The following is a 25722-nucleotide window of genomic DNA, read 5'->3' as shown; positions in this document are numbered from 1 at the left end:
ATAGGAAAAGTGATTGAAATTGTCATTGATCAAACTTATGCACTTTGCCAGCATTCACACTTCATAAATTATTTCTTTTATCATTTACCTACTCGAGGATGAGTAGGAGTTAAGCTTGGGGATGCTGATACGTCTCCAACCTATCAATAATTTATGAAGTATTCATGCCATTATATTATCATTCTAGGATGTTTTACAATCATTTTATAGCAACTTTATATCATTTTGGGACTAACCTATTGACCTAGTGCCCAGTGCCAGTTGCTTTTTTTTGCTTGTTTTTTACATCGCAGGAAATCAATATCAAATGGAGTCCAAACACCGCGTAACTTCTTGGAGATTTTTTCTGGACCAGAAGGAACCCAATGGGCATGAGCTTCACCTAGGGGTGCCCCGAGGGGGGCACAACCCACCAGGGCGCGCCAGGGCCCCCTGGCACGCCCGGGTGGGTTATGCCCACCTCGGTGGCCTCTCGCACCCCCTATTTGCACTATAAATTCCCCAATATTCTCTAACCCTTTGAGGTAGCCCTAGATCAGAAGTTCTGCCGCTGCAAGGTCTTTGAATCCACGAAAACCAATCTAGACCCCGTTTCGGCACCCTGTCAGAGGGGGAATCATCTCCGATGGCCATCTTCATCATCCCGGCGGCCACCTCAGTGAGGAGGGAGTAGTCCACCCATGGGGCTGAGGGTTTGTACAAGTAGCTATGTGTGATCTCTCTCTCTCTCTCGTGGTCTATATCATGGGCTTTGTTAATATAGTCAGATCATATGATGTTTCTCCCATCTATACTCTTGTTATGATGAATTGAATCTTTACCGTTCAAAGTTTTGTCTTGTCGTATTGAATACTCAGAGATGAGAACACATTATATATGTCTTGCAATATGAATACTTGAGGTGACAATGAGGTATCTTATCGATTCACTTGATATGTGTTATGGCATTCAACTGGCGGATCCCCGCGGTGATATTGGGGTAATCTATGCATAGGGGTTGATGCACGTTTTTCTCCGACAGAAACTTTGGGGTCTCTTTGTAGTTCTTTGTGTGGATTGAGTATTATGGTTATGAATTTGCTTTGGTGTTATTCTAGTACGAAATCTAGGATAGATCGAACGAAAAAATAGCTTTGTGTTATTTTAGTACGAACTCTTGAATAAATCGAACGGAAAGAATAGCTTTGAGGTGGTTTCGTGACCTACAAACAATTCCTATGTTTTTTTCTCCGCTAATAGGAACTCGGGTGTGATTCTTCATTGCATTTTGAGGGATAAGCATATGATCCAACGATGTTAGCATTGTTGAGAGGTTGCACTGGCGAAAGTACGGACCCTAGGCCTCATTTTTATGCATTGCAACACCATTTTTGTGCCCGTTTCCTATTTTTGTGCCCATCCATTTTACACTTTTACCACCATCACTTAGCCGAACTGGTGCACCTATACAATTTTCCATTGTATTGGGTGTGTTGGGGACACAAGAGATTTCTTGTATTTGGTTGCAGGGTCATTTGAGAGAGACCATCTTCATCCTACACCTTTCACGAATTGATAAACCTTAGGTCATCCACTTGAGGGAAAATTGCTACTGTCCTACAAAACTCTGCGCTTGGAGGCCCAACACGTGTCTACAATAATAAAGTTGCATAGTAGACATCAGAAAGATGAAACGAATATAACTCTACCAACTTAAAACTCTCTCGTCATAAGTTCCATTTCAACAAATTAGAAGTAGCGCAAGCTATAAAAGAATGCGAGATGTAACATGTATCACACTCCCACATTAAATGTGTCTAATGATAAGTGATTGTTGCAGGTTACATAGCAATAGTACTTTGATGTAAGAACATGGTTTGATAGACAGATATTGTATGTTCTACAAACAGGAACACGTGTCTTATTCACAAGTATAATGTGTAAATTAAGAAGATGGAATTCAACAAAATTAGAAGCAATACAAACTAGACATCGTACATAACATCCAACCACATATAACAGTGCCAAGTTAGAGGGAGCACCTATCATTGTGGACTAGGGGAGACGTGCTCATCATCAACACAGCTACGTTGAGTGTCTATTCATGTGTTATCTTGCAAATCTTGTTCGGGGGTGGCGGATTAGAATATGTACAGGCCCTCCATTTCAGTTGGTCGGAAGGAGCACCATTATCCGTTGCCTTTCTAATTTCCTTCCGCTCTATTGATTTCGCATTGTCAAGTAAAACCGGCAAGAAAAAGCAATAAAATTTGCTCTTCAGAACTCATTCATGCATGATACGGACAATCACTACTTTGATGTAAGGCAAACACATGATACGAGGATGGAATATGTACGAAAAACAGGACAACATGGCATATTCATAACTATTTGTGTAAACAAATCCGAAGTAATTTAATCAAAATACAAGCAATACAAGCGAGACGTCGTATGCAACATGCAAGACAATATCACACTGCCAAGCTAGAGAAAGCACCTGGGATGCCAATTTTGCCGGAAGACCGCCATCAGTCCCTGCCTTAATTTTTTCCTTCCTCTTACTTAATTTTATTGCCTTGCCAATTTAGACCCACAAGAAAAATGAATAAAAATTTGCTTTTCAGAACTCATTGATGCAGGATGTTGATGAGCACTACTTTAATGTAAGCCGACCGCATGATAGGACGATTGAATGTGTAAGAAAAAAGGACAACATTGCATATTCACAGTTATGATGTGTAAACTAAGTAGAAGACTGTCACATCCTAGTTAGCCATGCATTAGAGTGTTGCATCATGTCTACCTTTTCATCAGAAACTTGAAATGGGGATGACAGAACCCCCAGTCCCCTCTGAAACCAACTAGGGTTACTAAAAAAACTTTTCAATGAACCTGAAATGCCCTTCTAAAATGCCCATCATTTTTGTCTTGGTTCAGAACCTCTGCCAAAAGTGGTGCACATTTTCCTAGGCCATCTTAGGGTTTTTGAATTAAATCATAAATATTTGAATTTGGGCATTTAAAATTATATAAAATATTTAAATGCTCAAATATCTCCAAACTAAAATGTTCCATGTTGGAAATAATCCAACTATGGACCAGGAGTAATTTGGTGATTTTAGGAGTTGCCTAAGTATTTTATTTAATTCAACAAAGTTGCAGAAATAAAAAAAAACAGAAACAGAAAGGAAAAGGGAAAACTTACCTGGCGCCACCACAGGCCCACCAGCCAGCCCACCTGGCCGGCCCAGCCCGGCCACCGCTCCAGCGAGCTGCTTGGCTTGCCAGGCAGGCAGCCAAGGTGCTCGGCGGCGGCACCGCAGCTCGCCACGCAGCTGCACGCCGCCCTGCTTCCCCCTCTCGCCGCCCTGATGGCCTGGACGAGCTCCACGTCGCGCCCCGACCCCCCTGGACACCTCCATTCGCCCCCAGTTCCTCTCCCTCGCGCTCCCACGCCATGGCCGACGCCACCGTCGCCGCACCGCCGCCGTAGCCGTGCTCCCCGTCGTCTCCACGCCGCGCCACCGTGTCCAGAAGCTCCGCCGTCCTCTACTTCTTCGAGCTAGCCGAGCCCCGAGCGCTCGCGTGCCCCGAAGCCGCCGCACCAACCTCGCCCGAACTGCCATCGCCGGAGATCCCCTTCGCCGTCGCCGCCGCAGCAGCTCGTCCCCGACCACGCCGTCCTTTCCATCAAGACCGCAGTGAGCTAGGCTAACTTCCCCTTCCTCTCTTTCTCTCTCTCGTGCACCACAGCGAGCACACTAAGCTCACCCGCACGCGCCGTCGCGGACCTCTTCGCCGACGTGCTCCCGGCCATCCTCCGGCCACCTCGCCTTGTCCATCGCACTCACCATGCCGCGTTGGGGCTAACCATGCACTCCCCGCACCTCACCGCACACTCTAGCCACGAGTTCGTCTTCAACCGAACTCCGGCGGCCGCCAAAGTCGCCGCCGGCGCCAACTCCGGCCACCCCGAGCCCAACTACCACCACCAATAGTCGCGGCTCAACCTCAGCAACACGTAGATGCCTTCCGCCGTCCATTTGGTTGCCGGAATGGCAAAAAGCACTTTCGCCGCCGCGTCGGGCTCGCCGGCGGCTAGACGCCAGCGTGTTTGACTCTGACTTTGACCACGGGTGGGCCCCGGTTGACCCCCTGGGTCTATGACATGTGGGGCCCCCTCTGCTAATTAATCCAGTTAGTTTAAATCTAATTTAATTAAACTAATTGAATACTGACATGCAGGACCCACTGGTCAGTTTGACCTGGACCAGCCCGTTGACCACTGACGTCATCATGACGTAGTGCTGACGCAGTAATTTAATTACTGGAATTATATTTTACACAGGAAATTCCAGAATATTATTTAAACTTCAAAAATTCATAACTTTTATTCTGTAACTCCAAATTGGACAAATTATATATGAAAAATGATCAGAAAAATCCAATCTATCCATCTGTACTATTTTCATGCATGATCAAACAAGTTAAATTGATGTTAAATGCAGAACAAGGAAAAGCACTTAAAGAGGCCATGTTTGAGTTTGAAATTTGAATCTTTGATTCAAATTTGTTCAAACCCTTCTGGTTTTAGTTGCATTAGCCCAACACACTCATATTGCCATGTTTCATGCATGCATCATATTGTTGCACATTGTTTGGTGATGCTTGTGTATCGATGTCCTTTGCGACAGGTTCTGCCTCCGAAGAGTACCGTGATTACCCTAACGAAGAACCGTATCAGTGCATCGAACCATCAGGCAAGCAACCAACCATTTGATCATATCGATACAATCCCATGTTCTCGCTCCTGCTCTCTTTTACTGCATTAAGACAACGCGTTTCAAACTGCTGTGTGCTACGGTAGTTGAACCCTTTTCCTCTGCATGACCTGTCATTGCCACAGTAACTAGATGAAACCCACTAGCATGTGTAGGAGTTGATTGAGCCATATGTATGTGTTGTTCCTACCTTGCTATGCCTGCTATGCTTAGAGTCGTGTCAGGTCCGGTTCATCTGGGTGATGGGCTAGAGTGAAATGATTATGTCGGTAATGAGAGTGGTGTGGTGAACACGATTTGGTAAAGGTATCGATGAGAGGCCATGTAGGAGTACATGGTGGGTTGTTTCATTGAAGCCGACCTTAAGCACTGAGATCTGTATGTGTGATTTAAGAATCAGCTACTACCATGCATTGGGCCCGAAACCAATGGACCCTCTCGGCTTCTTATTCACCCTAGTTCTCCGTCCAGGAGTTGCAAGTAGTTTCTGGTGTTTGTAGCCTACTGGAGGCCGTGGACAGCGCTGACCGTAGGGGTGGGCTGTGATGCGGTAGGTACGTGGCCGGGTGTACCGAATACCCGTTAGGTATCTCGGGAACCCTGTTCACATCGTTCGGGGCCGTATGGGAAACCTCGGCCGGACTCCCTGCGGATGGAACCTGAATAGGCGATAAACCTGGACTGGAGGCTTAGGTGATTAGGTAGGTCGTGGCCGACACCCACGTTGGGCTTCCGCTTGAAGATTGCCGAGTACATGTCGTGTAAACGACGGTAAGTGGTGAGAGCGTGTATGAAGAAGTACACCCCTGCAGGGTTAACATGATCTATTCGAATAGCCGCGTCCGCGGTAAAGGACTACTTGGTTGCCTATACAGTTCATAGACAAGTAAATGGAAACTACTAAAAGCCTCAAGATAAGTGTGAGTGCCGAGGATGGCCCTTCCGTAGGAAGACGGAGGTGGATCCTCGGTAGTGTATTGAAGTGGTGAGTAGTGGACTCGTGTGCGCAAAACCATTTCAAGTTGGAGTATCGTAGGATAGTCTAGCCAAGAGTCAAAGCTGGCTTGCTGCAATAACTCCACCAACCCTTCTTGATAATATGCATGTATGTAGGATCTGATGTAAGTCTTGCTGATTACCTTTGTACTCATGTTGCTATAATCTACATTTTTTACAGAAGACGCTGCAACCCCTTCTGATGGGTTCTATGTAGACGTTGACATCAACGAGTAGGCTAAAAGACCCAGGTGGTGACCCTGAGCTTGTGATGGACCACGTAGTATAGCTAGGCTTTCCAAGCCTCTTTTATTTTACTAGTTGTCTGTACTCAGACAATGTACTTCCGCTACTGGTTTGTATGACTGTATGACTTGTATGTTGGGTCGTGAGACCCGTACCTTTGTGTAAGATATGTATGGCTCCCTGAGCCTTAAATAAAGTACTTGTGTCGTAGAGTCATGTTGTGATGCTTCGTTGTATTTGCACATATCGAGCATATTGTGTGTATGATTGAAATGCTTGGTATGTGTGGGATCTGACTATCTAGTTGTTGATCTTTAGTAGCCTCTCTTACCGGGAAATGTCTCCTAGTGTTACCGCTGAGCCATGGTAGCTTGCTACTGCTCTGGAACACTTAGGCTGGCCGGCATGTGTCCTTCTTCGTTCCTGTGTCTGTCCCTTCGGGGAAATGTAACGCTTGAGTACCGGAGTCCTGTTAGCCAGCTACAGCCCGGTTTACCGGAGTCTTGCTAGCCCAGTGCTACAGCCCGGACCCATTTGCTGATGACCGACACGTTGGGAGCTGGGTCATGGATGCCTGTCCCTGTAAGTCTGTGCCACTTTGGGTTTACGACAAGTCATGTCAGCCCGGGCTCTTTATCATATGGATGCTAGCGACACTATCATATACGTGAGCCAAAAGGCGCAAACGGTCCCGGGAAAAAGTAAGGCGACACCCGTGGGGATACCGTGCGTGAGGCCGCAAAGTGATATGAGGTGTTACCGGCTAGATCGATGTGACATCGAGTCGGGGTCCTGACAAAGACATTTGGAAAAATTAGAAGCAATGAAAGCTAGACATTGTCGTTGTAACACCCCGAGAGTCATACTACATTAACTCCACACTAATGATGCCATGTCATCATAATTATTTTTGCTAATCCTCACGTTCTTTCAAAGTCCAAATTCTAATGCCAAGAGAAATATTTTTTTTATTATAAATTAGTAAATTAAAAATGTTCATTAGGTTCAAAATATTCACTACATGATTGTCTTGCATTAGCAAACAATTTTGGAGTTGTTTATAATGCCCCTGGACTCTATAACAGTGGACTAACCGCCAAGTAATTGACCTTTTCAATTTTTAAAAATAGTTAAAAAATCCCAAAATAAATTGAAACTGTTTGGGCAACCCCCAGGTATTGCGTTGCAAGTATGTGCAAATGTACCTGCTCAACCAAATTCATTTGATAGTTGAAACTAATTAACACGGCAGCTAATAATTGAAAATCCCTACTCTACTTTGCATTTAGGCCTACTTCCAACAGTGTTGGCCCAGCCCACCTCCACCGTTGTCTCCTTCCCCTGTTCACCGAAGGTGTGCTGGAGGCAGCGCGTGCGTCCGCACCGCGGATGGCCACGAGGCGGCCATCCGCCGCATCCCCGACACGTACTAGGTCACCCTCGACACCCCCGGAACCCTAGCCCCCTCATTTTCTTCCTCCTCGAGCCGCTCCGCTCGATTTTCTCGATCCCGAATGCCATCGCCACCACTGCCTCGTCGCCGTCGTGGCCAAAGGCCTCCTTGCCGACCAAGAAGACGCCAAGAGAAGTGTAGTTGTCGTTTTCGTTGACTACACCACCGGATCGGGCGGAGGAGCTGCAGCAACGACGCCCGCGCCCGTTTTCCCCTGCTAGAATCTGCCTCGGCCGCGACCTTGATCCGTCGTCGACCGAGCCTCACCGCCCCCTCGACCTCCTCCAGCTGCCCCGGGTCGCTCCTCGTCACCGATGTGAGCACCAACTTCGTCCTCCCCCGTTTCCCCCTTTCCCCTTCGGATCCGATGCCTTAGGCCACCGTCATCGCCGTGCCCGGAGCCACCTGAGGCCGCGCTCACCGCCCCTTCGTCGTGCAGATGCCGTGCCCGCTGCTGCGCCTCCCTGCCCTGGTCGCGCCCTTGCGCCTCGCCGCACACGCACGCGCGTGCCTGGCCCGCATCTCGCCCGTGTGCGCCCGCTCGTCGCCTCCGATGTCTACTGCTTGTTGATATTGCGCCGCGGCTACCTGTCGCTGCTGCGTTGCCGCTCTGTAGCCGCCGCTGCTGCTCGCCTCTGCCTCCTGCTCTTGCACTATTGTGCTGCTTGGGCATTGCTAATGCTTCGCCTTGCTACTGCTTTGCTTACCACTGCCGCTAGTTGTTGGAGTCGGCTACCGCTGATGCTTGGGCATGGCCGTGTGTGTGTGCACAAGGTGCAGACCCGGCTATGCCTCTGGCCGGCTTAGTTAATTAGAGATAGATTAGTTTAGGATTAGATTAGTGGAATAAAAAGCCTAATGTGCAAATGACATGTGGCCCCACTAGTTTAAATGACTTTAGACTAATTGAACTGACCCTGTGACACTTACATATGGGCCACACCTCCCTTTTGACTAGTCAAATTGACTTGGCAATTCGAATTAAAAGTAATTTAGAAAATCTAGAGTATTGATAAAACTTAAAAAAATCATAGAAAATTAACCGTAACTCGGATGGAAATACTTTGTACATGAAAGTTGCTCAGAACGACGAGACGAATCTGAATAAGCTCTCCGTTCGTCCGCCACACGTCCCTAGCATAGCGAACAAGCAATCTTTCCCCTCCGTTTCATCTGTCCGAAAATGCCAAACTTCAGGGAAACTTTCCCGGATGTTTTTCCCCTTCCCAGGTACCGCGTTGCCTTGCGTTAGTTCACCCCTAGCGCTGCTTATTGTGTTATCATGCATAGTATTGTACTTGTTTGCTCTGTATTCATTGTTTCTTCCTCCTCTTATCTCCGGTAGACTCCGAGACCGATGTTGATGCCGCTGTGATCGACTACGTCACCGACGACCCTTCTTCCCTTTCAGCGGAGCTTCCAAGCAAGCCCCCCCTTTGATCATCCCGATATCGCACATTCCATTCTCTCATGCTTGCATTAGATTTTGCTACTGTAACTGTTTGCTCCTATTCTGATGCATAGCCTGCTTTTGTATCTGTTGTTGTACCTTACTTGCTTATCCTAAACTGCTTAGTATAGGTTGGTTAGTGATCCATCAGTGACCCCCACCTTGTCCTTGTTGCCCCTACTTCATCATCGAAGACCCGATCAATGGGATCGAAGACCAGGCCCCGGCACCGCACATCACTTCCCCTTAGTTGCTCGACACTACTGGGTTACTATCCAGTGACGAGGTTGATACCTCATTAGCACTTCTGATGTAAACCCTGTAGTGTAGCTATTCGGTCGTGGTCATCGAGGGTGATTTCCTCTTTAACCACTTCCGATACCACTCTGTCGTGCAACCCCTGAAGTGTGGACCTCGATGGTTTATCCTCTTACGCTCACCTTGATGATTACATCGAGTGGAATTCACCGGGGGTGATTCCTCGGGTTTTCCCCTTGATGTTTGGACACACGGATATTTGGACCTTACAACTGTTACATGAAAACGCGGGTCGACCCTGAGGGGTACCCGCGAGTGATGTGGAGACGGGTTGACCTGGATTGTGCCCGCGAGATACTTATGAGGCATGGCCGGGCATTCCTAGCCCTTGCCGCGAGTCCTCGAGACGGGGCAACGGGGTCACATCTTTCGTGAGTCTCTCCTTGTTACCGCGTGCTCCTAATCCACTACGATTTGGATATTTCATCCGAGGGCCTCTGGCCTGATAGCACTAACCATCATGTGGGCATAGTATGGGCGTTCTTTGCCGTATGCATCAGCCGAAGCTTAATAGACGTCAGCGACTGAGCGGCGCACGCCGGGTTGGACTGGTAAGCACCTACCTTTTTGAAGGAGGTAGCTAGGTCTGCTCACCGGCCGCGTACCCAACGTGTAGGAGTTCCAGGGGCGATGGCCCGTGACCCCTGGGGGCATAGGTTTAGTCCGACGTGCTGACCACTCTATTAAGCCAAGGTCGGGTTGCGGCGTATTGTTTGGCCGAGGCCAGGCATGACCCAGGAAAGTGTGTCCGGCCGGAATTAATCGAGCATGGTGGGTAAGTTGGTGCACCCCTGCAGGGAAGAAAACATCTATCGACAGCCTGTCCTATGGTAACGGACACTTAGAGTTGTATCCCGATCGATACAACTAGAATTGGATACTTGAGGTGATAACTGGATAGTATGGCTCTGGGATTGCTTTCTCGCAGGGAGTCGAGAAAGGATCTCTGGCCGAGGTTGATAACACCACTACTACTTTACTTTAAGCTACTATTATCTCTCTTCTGATGTTGCAAGATGCTTGGTACTGCTTGAAGATGGTAGTCTTCCATAGGATAGGCTTCCCCCTTCTCTTCTAGCATTCTGCAGTCTAGTCCACAGATACATCGCATTTCATTTATACCGATGCATATGTAGTGTAGATCCTTGCTTGCGAGTAGTTTGGATGAGTACTCACGGTTGGTTTGCTCCCCCTTTCCCCCCTTTCTCCATCTTTCCAGTTGATGCAACCAGATGTCGGACCCCAGGAGCCAGATGCCACCGCCGATGCCTACTACTACGTGGAGACTGTTGACGACCAGGAGTAGTTAGGAGGCTCCCAGGCAGGAGGCCTTGCCTTTTTAATCGATGTTGTTTTTGTGCTAGCCTTTTTAAGGCAAACTTGTTTAACTCATGTCTGTACTCAGAGATTGTTGCTTCCGCTGACTCTTTTGTATTCAAGCTTATGTATTCGAGCCCTCGAGGCCCCTGGCTTGTAATATAAAGCTTGTATTATTTTAATTTGTGTCTAGAGTTGTGTTGTCATATCTTCCCATGAGTCCTTCATCTTGATCATACACATTTGCGTGTATGATTAGTGTACGATTGAATCAAGGGAGCCACAAGTTGGTATCAGAGCCGACTGCCTGTAGGTAGCCCCCTTTCCAACTCCTTGGCCGAAGTTGAGTCTAGTTGTCGCTGTCAAAACCGGCGGATCTCGGGTAGGGGGTCCCGAACTGTGCGTCTAGGCGGATGGTAACAGGAGACAAGGGACACGATGTTTTTACCCAGGTTCGGGCCCTCTCGATGGAGGTAAAACCCTACTCCTGCTTGATTAATATTGATGATATGGGTAGTACAAGAGTAGATGTACCACGAGATCGGAGTGGCTAAACCCTAGAAGCTAGCCTATGGTATGATTGTTGTTCGTCCTACGGACTAAAACTCTCCGGTTTATATAGACACCGGAGAGGGCTAGGGTTACACAGAGTCGGTTACAATGGGAGGAGATCTTCATCTCGTATCGCCAAGCTTGCCTTCCACGCCAAGGAAAGTCCCATCCGGACATGGGACGGAGTCTTCAATCTTGTATCTTCATAGTCCGGGAGTCCGGCCAAAGGTCTTAGTCTAGCCATCCGGACACCCCCTAATCCAGGACTCCCTCAGTAGCCCCTGAACCAGGCTTCAATGACGACGAGTCCGACGCACAAGTTGTCTTCGGCATTGCAAGGCGGGTTCCTCCTCCGAATATTCCATAGAAGATGTTGAACACCAGGGTACTGTCTGGCTCTGCAAAATAAGTTCCACATTCCACCATAGAGAGAATAATATTTGCGTTAATCGGATCTGCCGACGTATTCCGCAGCGTGACATCATGCCACGGCCAGGATTTTATTCATTTTATTGTTCCACCTCAGTGCGTTTAGCGAGGCGGTTTCCTTGGCACATTTTGTCAAAGCAGAGATTGTGTCCCCTTATTCCGGGATTCTCATCAATACGGGCGTGGGTAACCCAACTGCGCCACTAACCGCGGCGCTTGGGAGATAAGCGAGTTTTTATTAGGCTGGTGGGGGGCTCGTAGTTTTGGCCGCCCATATAAGGGTATAAGAATCCGCCCTTTCCATTCACGCCTTCTTCCTCCTCTGCTTATCCGTCCCTGCGCGCTTGAGCTCCAGCGCCCAAGCACGCACTTCCCACCTCAACCTTCTCCAACCATGTCCGGAGCGGGAGGTAGATGGATGGCCTCCTCCGTCACGGAGGGGCAAATCAAAAACCTGAGGAAGGCCGGATACTTGTCTAATGACATCGGGCACCGGCTTCCAGATGTGGGGCAACTCATCCCCACCCCCAGGCCCAATGAGAGGGTTGTTTTTCTTCCCCATTTCCTCCGCGGACTGGGTTTTCCTCTTCATCCGTTCGTCCGGGGGCTCATGTTCTACTACGGCCTGGACTTCCACGATCTGGCCCCGAACTTCATCCTCAATATCTCGGCATTTATCGTTGTGTGCGAGGCCTTCTTCCGCATCCAGCCCCACTTTGGCCTATGGCTGAAGATCTTCAGCGCCAAGCCGAAGGTCGTGCAAGGCCGACAGGCAGAATGCGGAGGTGCCATGGTGGGCAAGATAGCCAACGTCACCTGGCTCGAGGGTGCCTTCGTGGAAACCATCAAAGGGTGGCAATCAGGGTGGTTTTATATCACCGAGCCGCGTGACCCTAAATGGGCAGCGGCCCCCGAATTTCGATCTGACATCCCCACCCGGCTCACATCTTGGAAAGAGACGGGCCTGTCGTGGGGTAATCCGGAAGAGGTGACTGGACTCCAAACCTGCGTCCGAGACCTGGTGACCAAGAAGGTCAAGCTTGTCAACGTGGTCCAGGTCATGCTCTTCCACCGGATCCTCCCGTGTCAACGACGGGACTTCAATTTGTGGGAGTTCGACCCGGCCCAGCACCAGACTCTATCCCGGCTCTTCGAAACGAAGCACGAGGACGCTTGGAAGGTGCTTTTCAAGAGTTTCGAGGTCTCCCCTCCCGTCACCAAGGATCGCGGATTCTGCGCCAAACGTCAAGCCTCCGAAGTAAGCTTACATTTAGTCCCTTACGGGATACCCGAATTTAATAGTGTGACTTTATGTGGGATCTAAACTCCCGTTCCTTTGATAGGACTGGAAGAGGACATCCGGACAGTTTGACTGTCCGGCCCCTTTGCCCTAAGGCCCAGTAGACGCACACTTAGCGAAGCTACTGGTTCCGGCACCTCACGTGGTGCCGGAGAAGAAGGCCAAGGAGAAGGCCACGGGGACCCGAAAGAGTTCCCGGCGCCCAGTGTTGTCGGATTTGCCCGACGGCCCCAACGCACCCTCCGCCTCTGAAGACGAGGAGGAGGAAGAAGAAGAAGATGCCTCTCCCCCTCCAACGGGGGGAGGAAAGTAGAGAAAGGCCGCCCCAACTAGGGAAGCCAGAGGGTCCAAGAAGGGGAAGACCCTTCTGTCGTACTACGCCCCCGACGCCGAAGACGACAGGGGGGACTGGCCATCCTAGGTCGAGCCCCTGGCAAAATCGTAAGTGTCCGGCTACTCGAATGACTTATTGCACTCCTTTATTATTCGATAGCTTTTAATGCCGAATCTAATCATGCAGTCCGCCTAGAGCTCAGCTTGGCGATTCGTTGAGCGGATCTCTGAATTCGTCGGACGAGAATAGCGCTTCACTTCCGACGGCCTCCTCCCCTCTCCCTACAGACGATGCTAAGGTAGAGTCCCGTAGGGGACAAAACCAGGAGGAGGTGGTCCTGGAGGCGCCACAAGGCGACCTTCCGGACTCCAGGACCAAAGGGGGTAAAGCCCCGGAGGGATCTAAGTCCGGCCCCGGGCCGGACACTGCTTCGGAACCATCAGCGGTTCCAGAGTCTGACAGGCGGCGCCTTCATAGTAAGGGCAAGCCTGCGACGCTGGCGACTTCCGTCCACCCGGAGGCGCCGGACAATTTGCTGGAGGCGCTTAACGGCGCCTCCATCGATGAAGAACACCACACTGTTATGAGTGCGGTGATTCAGAATGTTCAGTCCGCCAAGAGCGGGCTGACGGAAGCCTGCACAAGCCTGTTAACGGGCTTTGAGGTATGTGTTCAAAAACATATATAAAAATATTACCGCATAGACAGTAGCCCCTGATGCTCAGTTCGGTGTTCGGAACGAAAAGCCGAGCTGAGGATCTAAAAAGATATACGCAGGAGTCTAATAGAAATATGTCAATATGGGAATGCAGGCTGCGCTGCTGACATCTGCCACACTGACTGCGGAGGCCAATGTATTGAAGGAAAGCCTCGAGCGGTCCGAGAGCGAGCTCAGCCGTGCCAAGAAGCAGCTCGAGGATAAAGAGGGTACATAGTACCTCCTGTAAATGTATATAGAAATACTTGGCTGCAAAATAATAACAGGACCAACGTAAATGTTGCAGGGGCCACGAACGAGGTGGCGACCCTGAAGGAGGGGGTCTCCAAGGCCGAAAAGAGTGCGGCCTTGGAGCGCACCGAGTGAGAGAAGCAGGAGGCACGGGTGGCGGAGGTGCAGCAAGAGCTCCAGGCTCTCGTGGAAAAACACGAGTGTTTGGAGCGTGACTCGAAGACTCGAGAGTCCGAGCTTGCCTTGCCCCTTGTGAGTGCCAAGACCGCTAAGGCCGAAGCCCAGAAGGCCCTTCAGGAGATCGAGGCGATGAAGAAGATAGCAGCGGGTAAGGCATTCTTTATGCAAAGCAAAAATATAAAAGTTAATTATCTGCTACTTACCCGAATCCGGAGCTCTCTAGGAGCGTTCACCGATCTGCCCCGTAGTGTGTCTGATGCTGCCACATACTACCGAGCCGAAGAGGGGAGCTCGACTGAAAAAGTGTTCTGGTCTTAGTATGCTGAGGCCGAACATCCGGTGCCCTTGAGCGACGAGCTGAAGCAGCTGGTCGAGCTCCACAAGGTGGCCGAACAGGCCATGAAGGGCCTCATAGCTCAGCTGTGGCCTGGAGAAGTCATGCCTGGGAGCTACTTTGGTCTGGTGCGGTGGCTGGTGGACGCGTGTCCGTGGATCGAGGTCGTCAAGCGCTCTGTTTGTATTGAAGGTGCCCGCCGGGCCCTTGCCCGTGCTAAGGTGCACTGGGGCAAGCTAGACGCGGAGAAGCTGTTGACGGACGCGCCACCGCCGGGCAAGGAGTATCATACGCCCGAGATGTATTATAATGGTGTTCTGAAGGGTGCTCGCCGTATAGCAGATGAGTGCTCCAAAGATGTAACTTTTGAGTAGACTCGCATTTGTTATCCTGTACGCTGAAGCTTTGTTCATATGCGTTAAGCAACGCTTGTTAATTTAAAATATTACCTTCTGTGCGGCCGTTTATCAAATCTGAGAGATGCAAGTCGTCGGCTTCGACCCCCATGCCACGAGTGCTGGGGTGTTCGGGATAAACCTGAGCGCTCTTGTTCCCATTCTTGGGTCCATCTAAGGAGGCGTTCAGCACAACGAACCAGGCTGTCGGGCTTATAATGCTTTATCGCTCTCACGAATTCTATAATTCTAAATTTCGGCGAAGCCCCTAGTATTCAGAAGACCGAGTTCGGGGCGCTATCCACGCCTAGGCCGGATAAGTCCGGTTCCTCGCTCGAAGCGGCATAAGTCTTTAAGGACTCGATGAAACCTCGCGAACAGCGACCGGTCTCTCGCACTATCATGACAGTCAGTTTTAGCTTTCTCTACTGAGGTGTTAACCCAGCTCAACTGGGGCACAATCGCAGTAGTTCTCCCAACGCTACCTTAGCCAACAATGCGGAACGTAAGGTACCAAAACATGGGAGCCGGGCAAACCCAACTATTGACCAAAGACATGATTCGGAACCGATGCATATAGTGCTATAAGTTCGGGGTGCCGCACTCGTTAGAGTGTTCGGTCTTCTCACACCATGTTATGGGGTGTTGTAAGCCCCTGGTGTATTATCCGTACCAAAGTGTACGGTTGCAGAATGTCATGACTGAACATATTTGTCTGTAAAAATAATAATAGGTAAGAGCTATATATTGTTTATTAAAAAAGGGCTGCTGCGAAAGCAGAACATACAAGCAGTGCGGTAAGCAAGAGATGGGAGTATTGGACATATTCCCCTCGAGGGGCAAGCTGCGGGATTGTAAGTAAAATAGGTATTAAACACATTATAGAGACCACCTAGACTTTTGACGTGGCTTGCTTCCTCCCTGGCTATTGCATCGTGGGTTCGGCGAGTGTATTGTCGAACAGGCCTTCCGAATAGTTGGGTCCTGAAAGTGTGTGAAAAGGAAAACGGCGAAATAGGGAGCCCCTTAGTGCGGTTGAACCGCATTCTGGGCGTGCCGTTGTTGTGCCCCTCCCCTTATGCCCATGGTATCTCTAAGGCGTAATTATGTACGCGTGGTACCAGTATCGCCGTTTGGCGGCGGCTGGGGTTGGGGCCGCACTGCTATGCTTGCTCGGAATGTGCCAGCCGGATTTGTTGTAGGTTACTTCGGGTTCGCTTGACGTTGTCCGGACGTTTGACGCCTGGATTGGAGAACTGCCTTGAGAGGCTACTCTATACTTCCACCGCCAGGGCCGCCGTGTGCTCCTCCGTTCGGAGAGAGCGTTCGGTGTTTCCATTTACCGTGATGACTCCGCGAGGTCCTGGCATCTTGAGCTTGAGATATGCGTATTGCGGCACCGCATTGAATTTTGCGAATGCGGTTCGTCCGAGCAGGGCGTGATAGCCGCTGCGGAATGGGACTATGTCGAAGATTAACTCCTCGCTCCGGAAGTTATCCGGGGATCCGAAGACCACCTCGAGTGTGACCGAGCCTGTACAGCTGGCTTCTACCCCTGGTATGACACCTTTGAAGGTTGTCTTTGTGGGTTTTATCCTTGAAGGATCGATGCCCATTTTCCGCACTGTGTCCTGATAAAGCAGGTTCAGGCTACTGCCGCCATCCATTAGGACTCTGGTAAGGTGAAATCCGTCGATAATTGGGTCTAGGACCAGTGCGGCGAATCTTCCATGACGGATGCTGGTGGGATGGTCCCTTCGATCGAAGTGATCAGGCAGGAGGACCATGGGTTGAACTTTGGGGCGACTGGCTCCAGCGCATAGACCTCCTTGAGAGCACGCTTCCGCTCCCTTTTGGGGATGTGGGTTGCGTATATCATATTCACCATCCGAACTTGTGGGGGAAATCCCTTCTGTCCTTTGTTGTTCGGCGGCCGGGGCCCTTCCTCGTCATCGCTATGTAGCCCCTTGTCTCTGGTCTCGGCACTTAACTTGCCTGCCTACTTGAACACCCAACAATCCCTGTTGGTGTGATTGGCTGGCTGTTCGGGGGTGCCATGTATCTGGCATGAGCGATCGAGTATCCGGTCTAAGCTGGATGGGCCCTAAGGGTTTCTTTTCAATGGCTTCTTCCACTGACCCGGTTTAGAGCCTCTGAATCCGGCATTGACTGTCATATCTTCAGTATTGTCACCGTTAATGCGGCGCTTATGCTTGTTGCGACATGACCTGCCGTTCTTATCCTTGGTATCCGAATTGCCGGGGCTCTTGGTTATGTTATTGCTACGAGCCAGCCAGCTGTCTTCTCCCACACAGAAGCGGGTCATGAGTGTCGTGAGGGCTGCCATAGACTTTGGCTTTTCCTGTCCTAGGTGCCGGGCAAGCCATTCGTACACTTCATTGTTCCGAGAATCTTTGTGCCTTCTGCTTTGCATCTTCTTTTCGCACTGCGGATAATTCACTTAACCGGGGTTTGTTCGTCCCCGGTTGTTCATATGCTTTCCAAAATACCTGAAAGTGCTATCTGATCTTTCAAAATCCTCTGCAACCTATTGCTCTCGATTCTCCCTTCATGCTTGCATTAGGATTAATTCCATATGTCTAGCAATATTCTTTAAAATTCTTTGTGATTGTCATTCTGTTCCTATGAATTCAGCGTGTGTGTGAATACTCGCAATCATCAATTAATCCTTGAAAATTTTCTTTCCGGCTCAGACATCCTTCCAGATGTGAGATGGTTCTTGCCCAATCAAGATTTGACCGGGTGCACCTCTAAGTCTATTCAACTTACTCATCTTTTGATCAGAGCCTCTGCTTCTGATCCTTCGTCTTGAAACCATGACTCCTTTGTACTCAAGCATCGAATTATTCAGATGTTTCTATAATCGAATGCCTTTGCATTCTTTCCTTCATCTGATTGAGTACTGATACTCACATCAGATCCATTGAGGACCACTAAATCCTTTGTTGGATTATTATCCTGTAGTGTCCTTCATATTCAAAATTTTGTGCGCTCTTCCCCTGATACATATTGCCTTTGGTAAATTGTATTCTCTACTTTTTCAACCATGCTTTGCTTTCGAGCTTGAGTTAATTACCATTGAAGTTTTTGCAAATGTTCCTAAGATGCCCCGACGGGTTGAACTAATGATTTCCTTAATTTGTGTGAACCCGTAAATTTCTATGGGTCGTACTCTATTGGTGTTACGCCGGATAAATAAAAATAAAAATTGTACACTACAACTTCATCAAAAGCGAGAAGTAAATGAGAGGTTATGCATTGAAGAAGTGGGAGTCGACCATGAACTTTGTGTTCATGCCCATAGACACGATGTAGATCTTATCATGGAAGCTTCTCTTATAATCAAATATTCCCTTGGTATAAGCTCATCTTGCATCTGTAAATTGATTCTTTGCAATCATGGTTCCGACCATATTTTCTCCTTGATTCCATTTCCCGGACAAGTTAAACTACTTGTCTTCTACAGATCATTTCATCTTTCCAACCTCTATTTTGATCTACCTCGAGTATTTCCCCCTGTTATCTCGAGGATATTGTTTCATTGCGCTACCTCTTGTGAATTCTCATTGGAATGACACTCCATCACATCATTCCTAGCCTGATCAGCTATATCATTATCGAGCTAATTTTAACTGTGGTACCCTGTCCTTCTTCCCGGAGCACAACTTCCAATGACGAGCTAAGCTTACGTCGATCTTCCTCATCTTGTCATTTCACCTCAAACAACAAGCTTGATTTCGAGCTTGTGGCGCATCCGTGGATCCAATAACCTTTCGCTTCATCATTCCTTTTGCTTGATGTGGTCGCTGTTCGATGGCCTCTTCATAGTACCTCGACAAAATCTATCGTGATCCCCATCAATATACTGACCTGTTTTAGGATATCAATCGAATTCATGATGAGAAATGCCATCCTCGCCCCTCGATGATTGGGTTATCATCAACAACGTCCTTGACTTCCTGCCAACACAGACCTGTTTGTGTTTGGTTATACCTTATGTTCCGAGATAATCTTGGATTTGAATCTCTTATGATCTACAGACCCAATCCTTAATTGAAACACCATATCAGTGCTATCTCGAAGCATGACTGTGGTATTCCGAATATCTACACGAACATTTGAATTGAAATGCTAAATGCTTCTTGATCTATTATCCAAACACCGTTGTATGGGTAATATCCTAATTCTTCGCTCGCCCGTTTATCTAAATGCTTTTGCACTTAATGTCCTATCATGTATATCGTGCTCCGCTTTTCTTTGGGAAGGATATATTCTCAATTCTCGTGTGAAACACATTTTCCTTTCCATTGATCTGTTAAGTTTGATAGACACATTTTCCCTTCCATTGGTCCGTTTACTCCGATAATTTCATTTTCCTTTCCATTGGTTGTTCAACCTTTCTTGTGGTCTATATGACCTAAGCAATATTAATTCTCTTCCTATGAAAACACCTCGGTCTACAACTCTGTTAGTGTGACCCTGTTATTATTGTTGATGACATTCCGGTAACTGCCGATGGACGAGAACTTTGCCTAATGGCCCGCCTCGTTCCAACGAGCAGGAAAATGGTTCTCTTTGTCCCTCAGCCTTGGTACCAACATTGTTGCCAACACAACTGATAGGCTATCCTCTGTCATGCCTTGCTATCGTGACCATGCAAGATGTCAGCGCCCCTTATCTACTTTTGACCCACATGGTGGGCCCATAACCCAAAGTTCCACAGGATCGAAACCTGACTCTCCTATACATCCCTGTTTTCTAAATTTCTCCTCGCGCTTGGCTTAGTATGTAAATCACTAGCCACCTATCTAGTGATCTATTCTAGTATCAGGTGCAATACTTATTCCCATTGCTACGAACCCCTTTCACCCCCTGTATCACACAACGAACGGTTGCTTACCCTCTTGAAGCATTTTATTGCACCTTCTTACCTTGCTCTTGATGACTTTCTTGAATTTTAACTCGAGAGATGCCTCTGTGTCATGTTCACTGAGGTAGCCCGTAGGTACCTATCTTGTGTTGAGCTCCATCCTTTCCGAGTCTTTCCCCCTTACTCCACCCCTTAAATCTTGGGATGAGATTTCTTGTAGTGGCGGGCATTTGTAACACCCCGAGAGTCATATTACATTAACTCCACACTAATGATGCCATGTCATCATAATTATTTTTGCTAATCCTCACTTTCTTTCAAACCAAACTAAAGTCCAAATTCTAATGCCAAGAGAAATATTTTTTTATTATAAATCAGTAAACTAAAAATGTTCATTAGGTTCAAAATATTCACTACATGATTGTCTTGCATTAGCAAACAATTTTGGAGTTGTTTATAATGCCCATGCACTTTATAACAGTGGACCAACCGTCAAGTAATTGACCGTTTCAATTTTTAAAAATAGTTAAACAATCCCAAAATAAATTGAAACTGTTTGGGCAACCCCCAGGTATTGCATTGCAATTATGTGCAAATGTACATGCTCAACAAAATTCATTTGATAGTTGAAACTAATTAAAACAGAAGCTAATTCAAAATAAAAGGGAAAAGCCCTACTCTACTTTGCACTTAGGCCTACTGCCAACAGTGTTGGCCCAGCCCACCTCCACCGTCGTCTCCTTCCCCTGTTCATCGAAGGTGTGCTGGAGGCAGCGGGTGCGTCCGCGCTGCGGATGGCCACGCGGCGGCCATCCGCCGCATCCCCGACGCATATTAGGTCACCCTCGACACACCCGGAACGCTGGCCCCCTCATTTTCTTCCTCCTCGAGCTGCTCCGCTCGATTTGCTCGATCCCAAAAGCCATCACCATCACTGCCTCGTCGGCGTCGTGGCCAAAGGCCTCCTTGCCGACCAGGAAGACGCCAAGAGAAGTGCAGTCATCGTCTTCATCGACTACACCACCGGATCGGGGCGGAGGAGCTGCAGCAACGGCGCCCGCGCTCGTTTTCCCCCACTGGAATCTGCCTTGGCCGCGACCTCGATCTGCCATGGACTGAGCCTCACCGCCCCCTCTACCTCCTCCGGCTGCCTCGGGTCGCTCCTCGTCACCGATGTGAGCAGCAACTTTGTCCTCCCCCGTTTCCCCTTTCCCCTTCAAATATGTTGCCTTAGGCCGCCGTCATCGCCTGCCCGGAGCCACCGGAGGCCGCGCTCACCGCCCCGTCGCCGTGCAGAAGCCGCGCTCGCTGCCGCTCCTCCCTGCCCTGGCCGCGCCCTTGCGCCTCGCCGCACACGCACGCGCGTGCCCGGCCCGCATCTCGCCCATGTGTGCCCGGTCGTCGCCTCCGATGTCTACTGCCTGTTGCTGTTGCGCTGCGGCTACATGTCGCTACTGCTTTGCCGCTCTGCAGCCGCCGCCGCTGCTCGCCTCTGTCTGCTGCTCTTGTACTGCTGTGCTGCTTGGCCGCTGCTGATGCTTCACCTTGCTACTGCTTTGCTTACCACTGCCGCTAGTTGCTGTAGTCGGCTGCTGCTGATGCTTGGGCATGGCCGTGTGTGTGTGCACAAGGTGCAGACCTGGCTATGCCTCTGGCCGGCTTAGTTAATTAGAGATAGATTAGTTTATGACTAGATTACTGGAATAAAAAGCCTAATGTGCAGATGACATGTGGGCCCACTAGTTTAAATTACTTTACACTAATTAAACTGGCCCTGTGACACTTACATACGGGCCACACCTCTCCTTTTGACTAGACAAATTGACTTGGTCATTTCGAATTAAAAGTAATTTAGAAAATCTAGAGTATTGATAAAACTTTAAAAAAATCATAAAAAATTGACCGTAACTCGGATAAAAATACTTTGTACATGAAAGTTGCTCAGAGCGACGAGACGAATCTGAATACGCTCTCCGTTCGTCCGCCACACGTCCCTTGCATAGCGAACATGCAACCTTTCCCCTCCGTTTCATCTGTCCGAAAATGCCAAACTTTGGGAAAACTTTCCCGGATGTTTTTACCCTTCCCCGGTACCGCGTAGCCTCGCGTTAGTTCACCCCTAGCGCTGCTTATTGTGTTGTCATGCATAGTATTGTACTTGTTTGCTCTATATTTATTGTTTCTTCCACCTCTTATCTTCGGTAGACTCCGAGGCCGATGTTGATGCCGCTATGATCGACTACGTCACCGACGACCCTTCTTCCCTCTTAGCGGAGCTTCCAGGCAAGCCCCCCCTTTGATCATCCCGATATCGCCCATTCCTTTCTCTCATGCTTGCATTAGATTTTGCTACTGTAACTATTTGCTCCTATTCTGATGCATAGCATGCTTTAGTATCTGTTGTTGTACCTTACTTGCTTATCCTAAACTTCTTAGTATAGGTTGGTTAGTGATCCATCAGTGACCCCCACCTTGTCCATGTTACCCCTGCTTAATGATCGAAGACCCGATCAACGGGATCGAAGACCAGGCCCCGGCATCGCACATCACTTCACCTTAGTTTCTTGACACTACTGGGTTACTATCGAGTGCCGAGGGTGAGACCTCATCAGCACTTCTGATGTAAACCCTGTAGTGTAGCTATCCGGTCGTGGTTATCAAGGGTGATTTCCTCATTAACCACTCCTGGTACGACTCTGTCGTGCAACCCCTCAAGTGTGGACCTCGAGGGTGGATCCTCTTACGTTCACCTTGATGATTACATTGAGTGGAATTCACCGGGAGTGATTCCTCGGGTTTTCCCCTTGATATTTGGACACACGGACACTTGGACCTTGCAACTTTTACTTGAAAAGGCGGGTCGACCCTGAGGGGTACCCGCGAGTGATGTGGAGACGGGTTGACCTGGAAGGTGCCCGCGAGATAATTTCGAGGCGTGGCCGGGCATTTCTAGCCCTTGCCGCAGGTCCTCGAGACGGGGCAACGGGGTCACATCTTTCGTGAGTCTCTGCTTGTTACCGCGTGCTCCTAATCCACTATGATTTGGATATTTGATCCGAGGGGCCTCTGGCCTGATAGCACTAACCATCACGTGGGCATAGTATGGGCGTTCTGCGTCGTATGCATCAGCCAAAGCTTAATAAACGCCAGCGATTGAGCGGCGCGCACCGGGTTGGACTGGTAAGCACCTGCCTTTTTGAAGGAAGTAGCTAGGTCTGCTCACTGGCCGCGTACACAACATGCAGGAGTTCCCGGGGCGATGGCCCATGGCCCCTGGGGGCATAGGTTTAGTCCGGTGTGCTGACCTCTCTATTAAGCTTAGGTCGGGTTGCAGTGTATTGTTTGGCCGAGGCCGGGCATTACCCAGGAAAGTGTGTCCGACCGGAGTTAATCGAGCATGGTGGGTAAGTTGGTGCACCCATGCAGGGATGAAAACATTTATCGATAGCCTGTCCTACGGTAACGGACACTTGGAGTTGTATTCCGATCGATACAACTAGAACTGGATACTTGAGGTGATAACTGGATAGTATGGCTCTGGGATTGCTTTCTCGCATGGAGTCGAGAAAGGATCTCTGGCCGAGGTTGAGAACACTACTACTACTTTACTTTATGCTACTCTTATCTCTCTTTTGATGCTGCAAGATACTTGGTGCTGCTTGAAGATGCTAGTCTTCGATAGGCTAGGCTTTCCCCTTCTCTTCTGGCATTCTGCAGTCCAGTCTACAGATACATCCCATTTCATTTATACCGATGCATATGTAGTGTAGATCTTTGATTGCGAGTACTTTGGATGAGTACTCACGGTTGCTTTGCTCCCCCTTTTCCCCCATTCTTCTTCTTTCCGGTTGATGCAACCAGATGTCGGAGCCCAGGAGCCAAATGCCACCGCCGATGCCTACTACTACATGGAGACCGTTGACGACCAGGAGTATTTAGCAGGCTCCCCGGCAGGAGGCCTTGCCTTTTCGATCGATGTTGCTTTTGTGCTAGCCTTCTTAAGGAAAACATGTTTAACTCATGTCTGTACTCAGATATTGTTGCTTCCGCTGACTCTTGTGTATTCAATCTTATATATTCGAGCCCTCGAGGCCCCTGGCTTGTAATATAAAGCTTGTATTATTTTAATTTGTGTCTAGAGTTGTGTTGTGATATCTTCCCGTGAGTCGTTGATCTTGATCGTATACATTTGTGTGTATGATTAGTGTATGATTGAATCGAGGGCGTCACAGTCGTGGTATAACATGGCCACCTATGGAACCATCGGCCCCTTGTGGTTTGGCAAGAGGGAAGAGCACATTTCACAAAGGGCGGAGAGCGTAGAGCAGCACGACAGTGATGACACGAGGAGTTTTTACCTAGGTTCGGGGCGCCATGAGGCATAAAACCCTACACCTTCTTTGGTGGATTGATGAAAGGACTGTGTGGAGACGCAGCGCTCTAACCCGACAAGGTCGCCTTGGGACGAGAGTAGCTACGCGCGTATGAGCGTATAGGAGTCCACATCCTTTTTAAGGTAGCCGCAACCCTCCTTTTATAGGTCAAGGGTCACCACAATGGCAATTAGCCATTACGTATTGATTGGATAGCAAAGAGTGCTATCATACCTAACTCTGCAGACAGGACAAGGCGCATTAAATGCATCGCTTAGTGTCACATCATGGGTGTAGCCGGCAAGTCTAGTCGTGCCATTCAGCCACCTCCTTGCCTGTCTGCGTGTTATGTCTCCTGGACGACTGTCATTCAGGGGTGATCTTCCTCGGAGATGGCTGCCACGTGCCAAATAACAGCCACTTAACCACTTGAGAGCTTGACACCGCACTGATAGGTGACTTGTATTGTTGTGAGGTGGAGTGGTGGAGCCTTGGCGGGGTAATCCGCCCTCGGTGTCCCAAGCAAGCCTGCTTGGGGAGTCTTGGGACTTGTATTTGGGGTAACCTCGACCCTGCCAGGCAGCCGAGGTTTTTCCTTAGTGATATCTTGCTTATTTGGTTCGTCTTGGTCTTCTTGATCCGCCCTTTATTTTCTCTAAGAGCTATCTCTTCTGCCCGGACTTATCTTGGATGTTGCAACCTTGCTTGAGCCTGTGTATAGTCCGGCGAACACATATCTGGGGTTTGTTGCACCGACAGGAGCCCCCGGGCCTGGCCTGAACGCGATGCCGAGCGTCGTCCAGGTAGGCCCTGTCTAGTACACAGACGAGGGGGTTGCAGTAGCTCATCCTTTGAGATCTTCTTTGCTCCTTCATTAACCTGTGCTTGAGTTAGTTCCCAGTTTTTTCGCGTGTCGCGTGATGCTAATTGTAGTGGGGCCATCTCTGTAATGCCCCTTTAATGACATTAACACACGGGAGAGTAACTACCAATTCACTCATCCCACCACGCTCTTATCCTTTTGCCATGTACGCTGCACGCATTCAATGGGGTAGGTAACGGGGGTGCGTGCTGCGGGAGAGAGCGTCATGGCAGGGGCCCGGTCTTCTTTGGTTGGTATAAGGGGACAGCAATCGGATCCGGCCGTCAGCGGTAGTTTAGATGAGTTGCATTAGAAAGAACCCCACTAGGGTGGGGGTGAGGGGTCATCCCCCAACCCCAGTCTGCCTATAAAAAGGGGGTCAGAAGGGGCGGAGGTGCTCATCCACGCACCTTTCCTCTTTCATTCCTTGTCTTCTCCTTTGTTATGTTAAGGGGGAGAGGCTAGGGCCAGGCCCCGGGCTCTAGCTCGGGGTCGACGGTACCGAATGCTCATGTTGACGCTCGAGGAGTGAGTTTGGTCCGGGGCTGTAGGAGATGCGGTGGTCAAAGATGTGGACACCGAA

At 49.2% G+C, this 25722-nt stretch overlaps 1 protein-coding gene across 2 annotated transcripts; it reads left to right on the top strand.

The window, feature by feature from the left end:
• Window positions 1-20452: 20452 nt before the first annotated feature.
• On the top strand, window positions 20453-24044 carry LOC123094663 (uncharacterized). Of its 2 annotated transcripts, none has more exons than XR_006445908.1 (2): window positions 20453-21079; window positions 22110-22192. XR_006445908.1 is itself a non-coding variant. In XM_044516619.1 (2 exons), exons 1-2 carry the CDS (start codon window positions 20699-20701, stop codon window positions 23841-23843), a joined length of 459 nt encoding a protein of 152 aa, XP_044372554.1. In that variant the 5' UTR covers window positions 20684-20698; the 3' UTR covers window positions 23844-24044. The 2 variants fall into 2 exon arrangements, 1 of the variants encoding a protein (XP_044372554.1); XM_044516619.1 differs by lacking the exon at window positions 22110-22192 and adding an exon at window positions 23766-24044 and having other exon boundaries at window positions 20684-21079.
• Window positions 24045-25722: the final 1678 nt, after the last annotated feature.

The sequence above is a fragment of the Triticum aestivum genome, chromosome 4B (assembly GCF_018294505.1).
Source record: "Triticum aestivum cultivar Chinese Spring chromosome 4B, IWGSC CS RefSeq v2.1, whole genome shotgun sequence".
Taxonomy (NCBI): domain Eukaryota; kingdom Viridiplantae; phylum Streptophyta; class Magnoliopsida; order Poales; family Poaceae; genus Triticum; species Triticum aestivum.
Note: the sequence above shows the minus strand (reverse complement) of the source record. Positions and strands in the feature narration are given on the sequence as shown.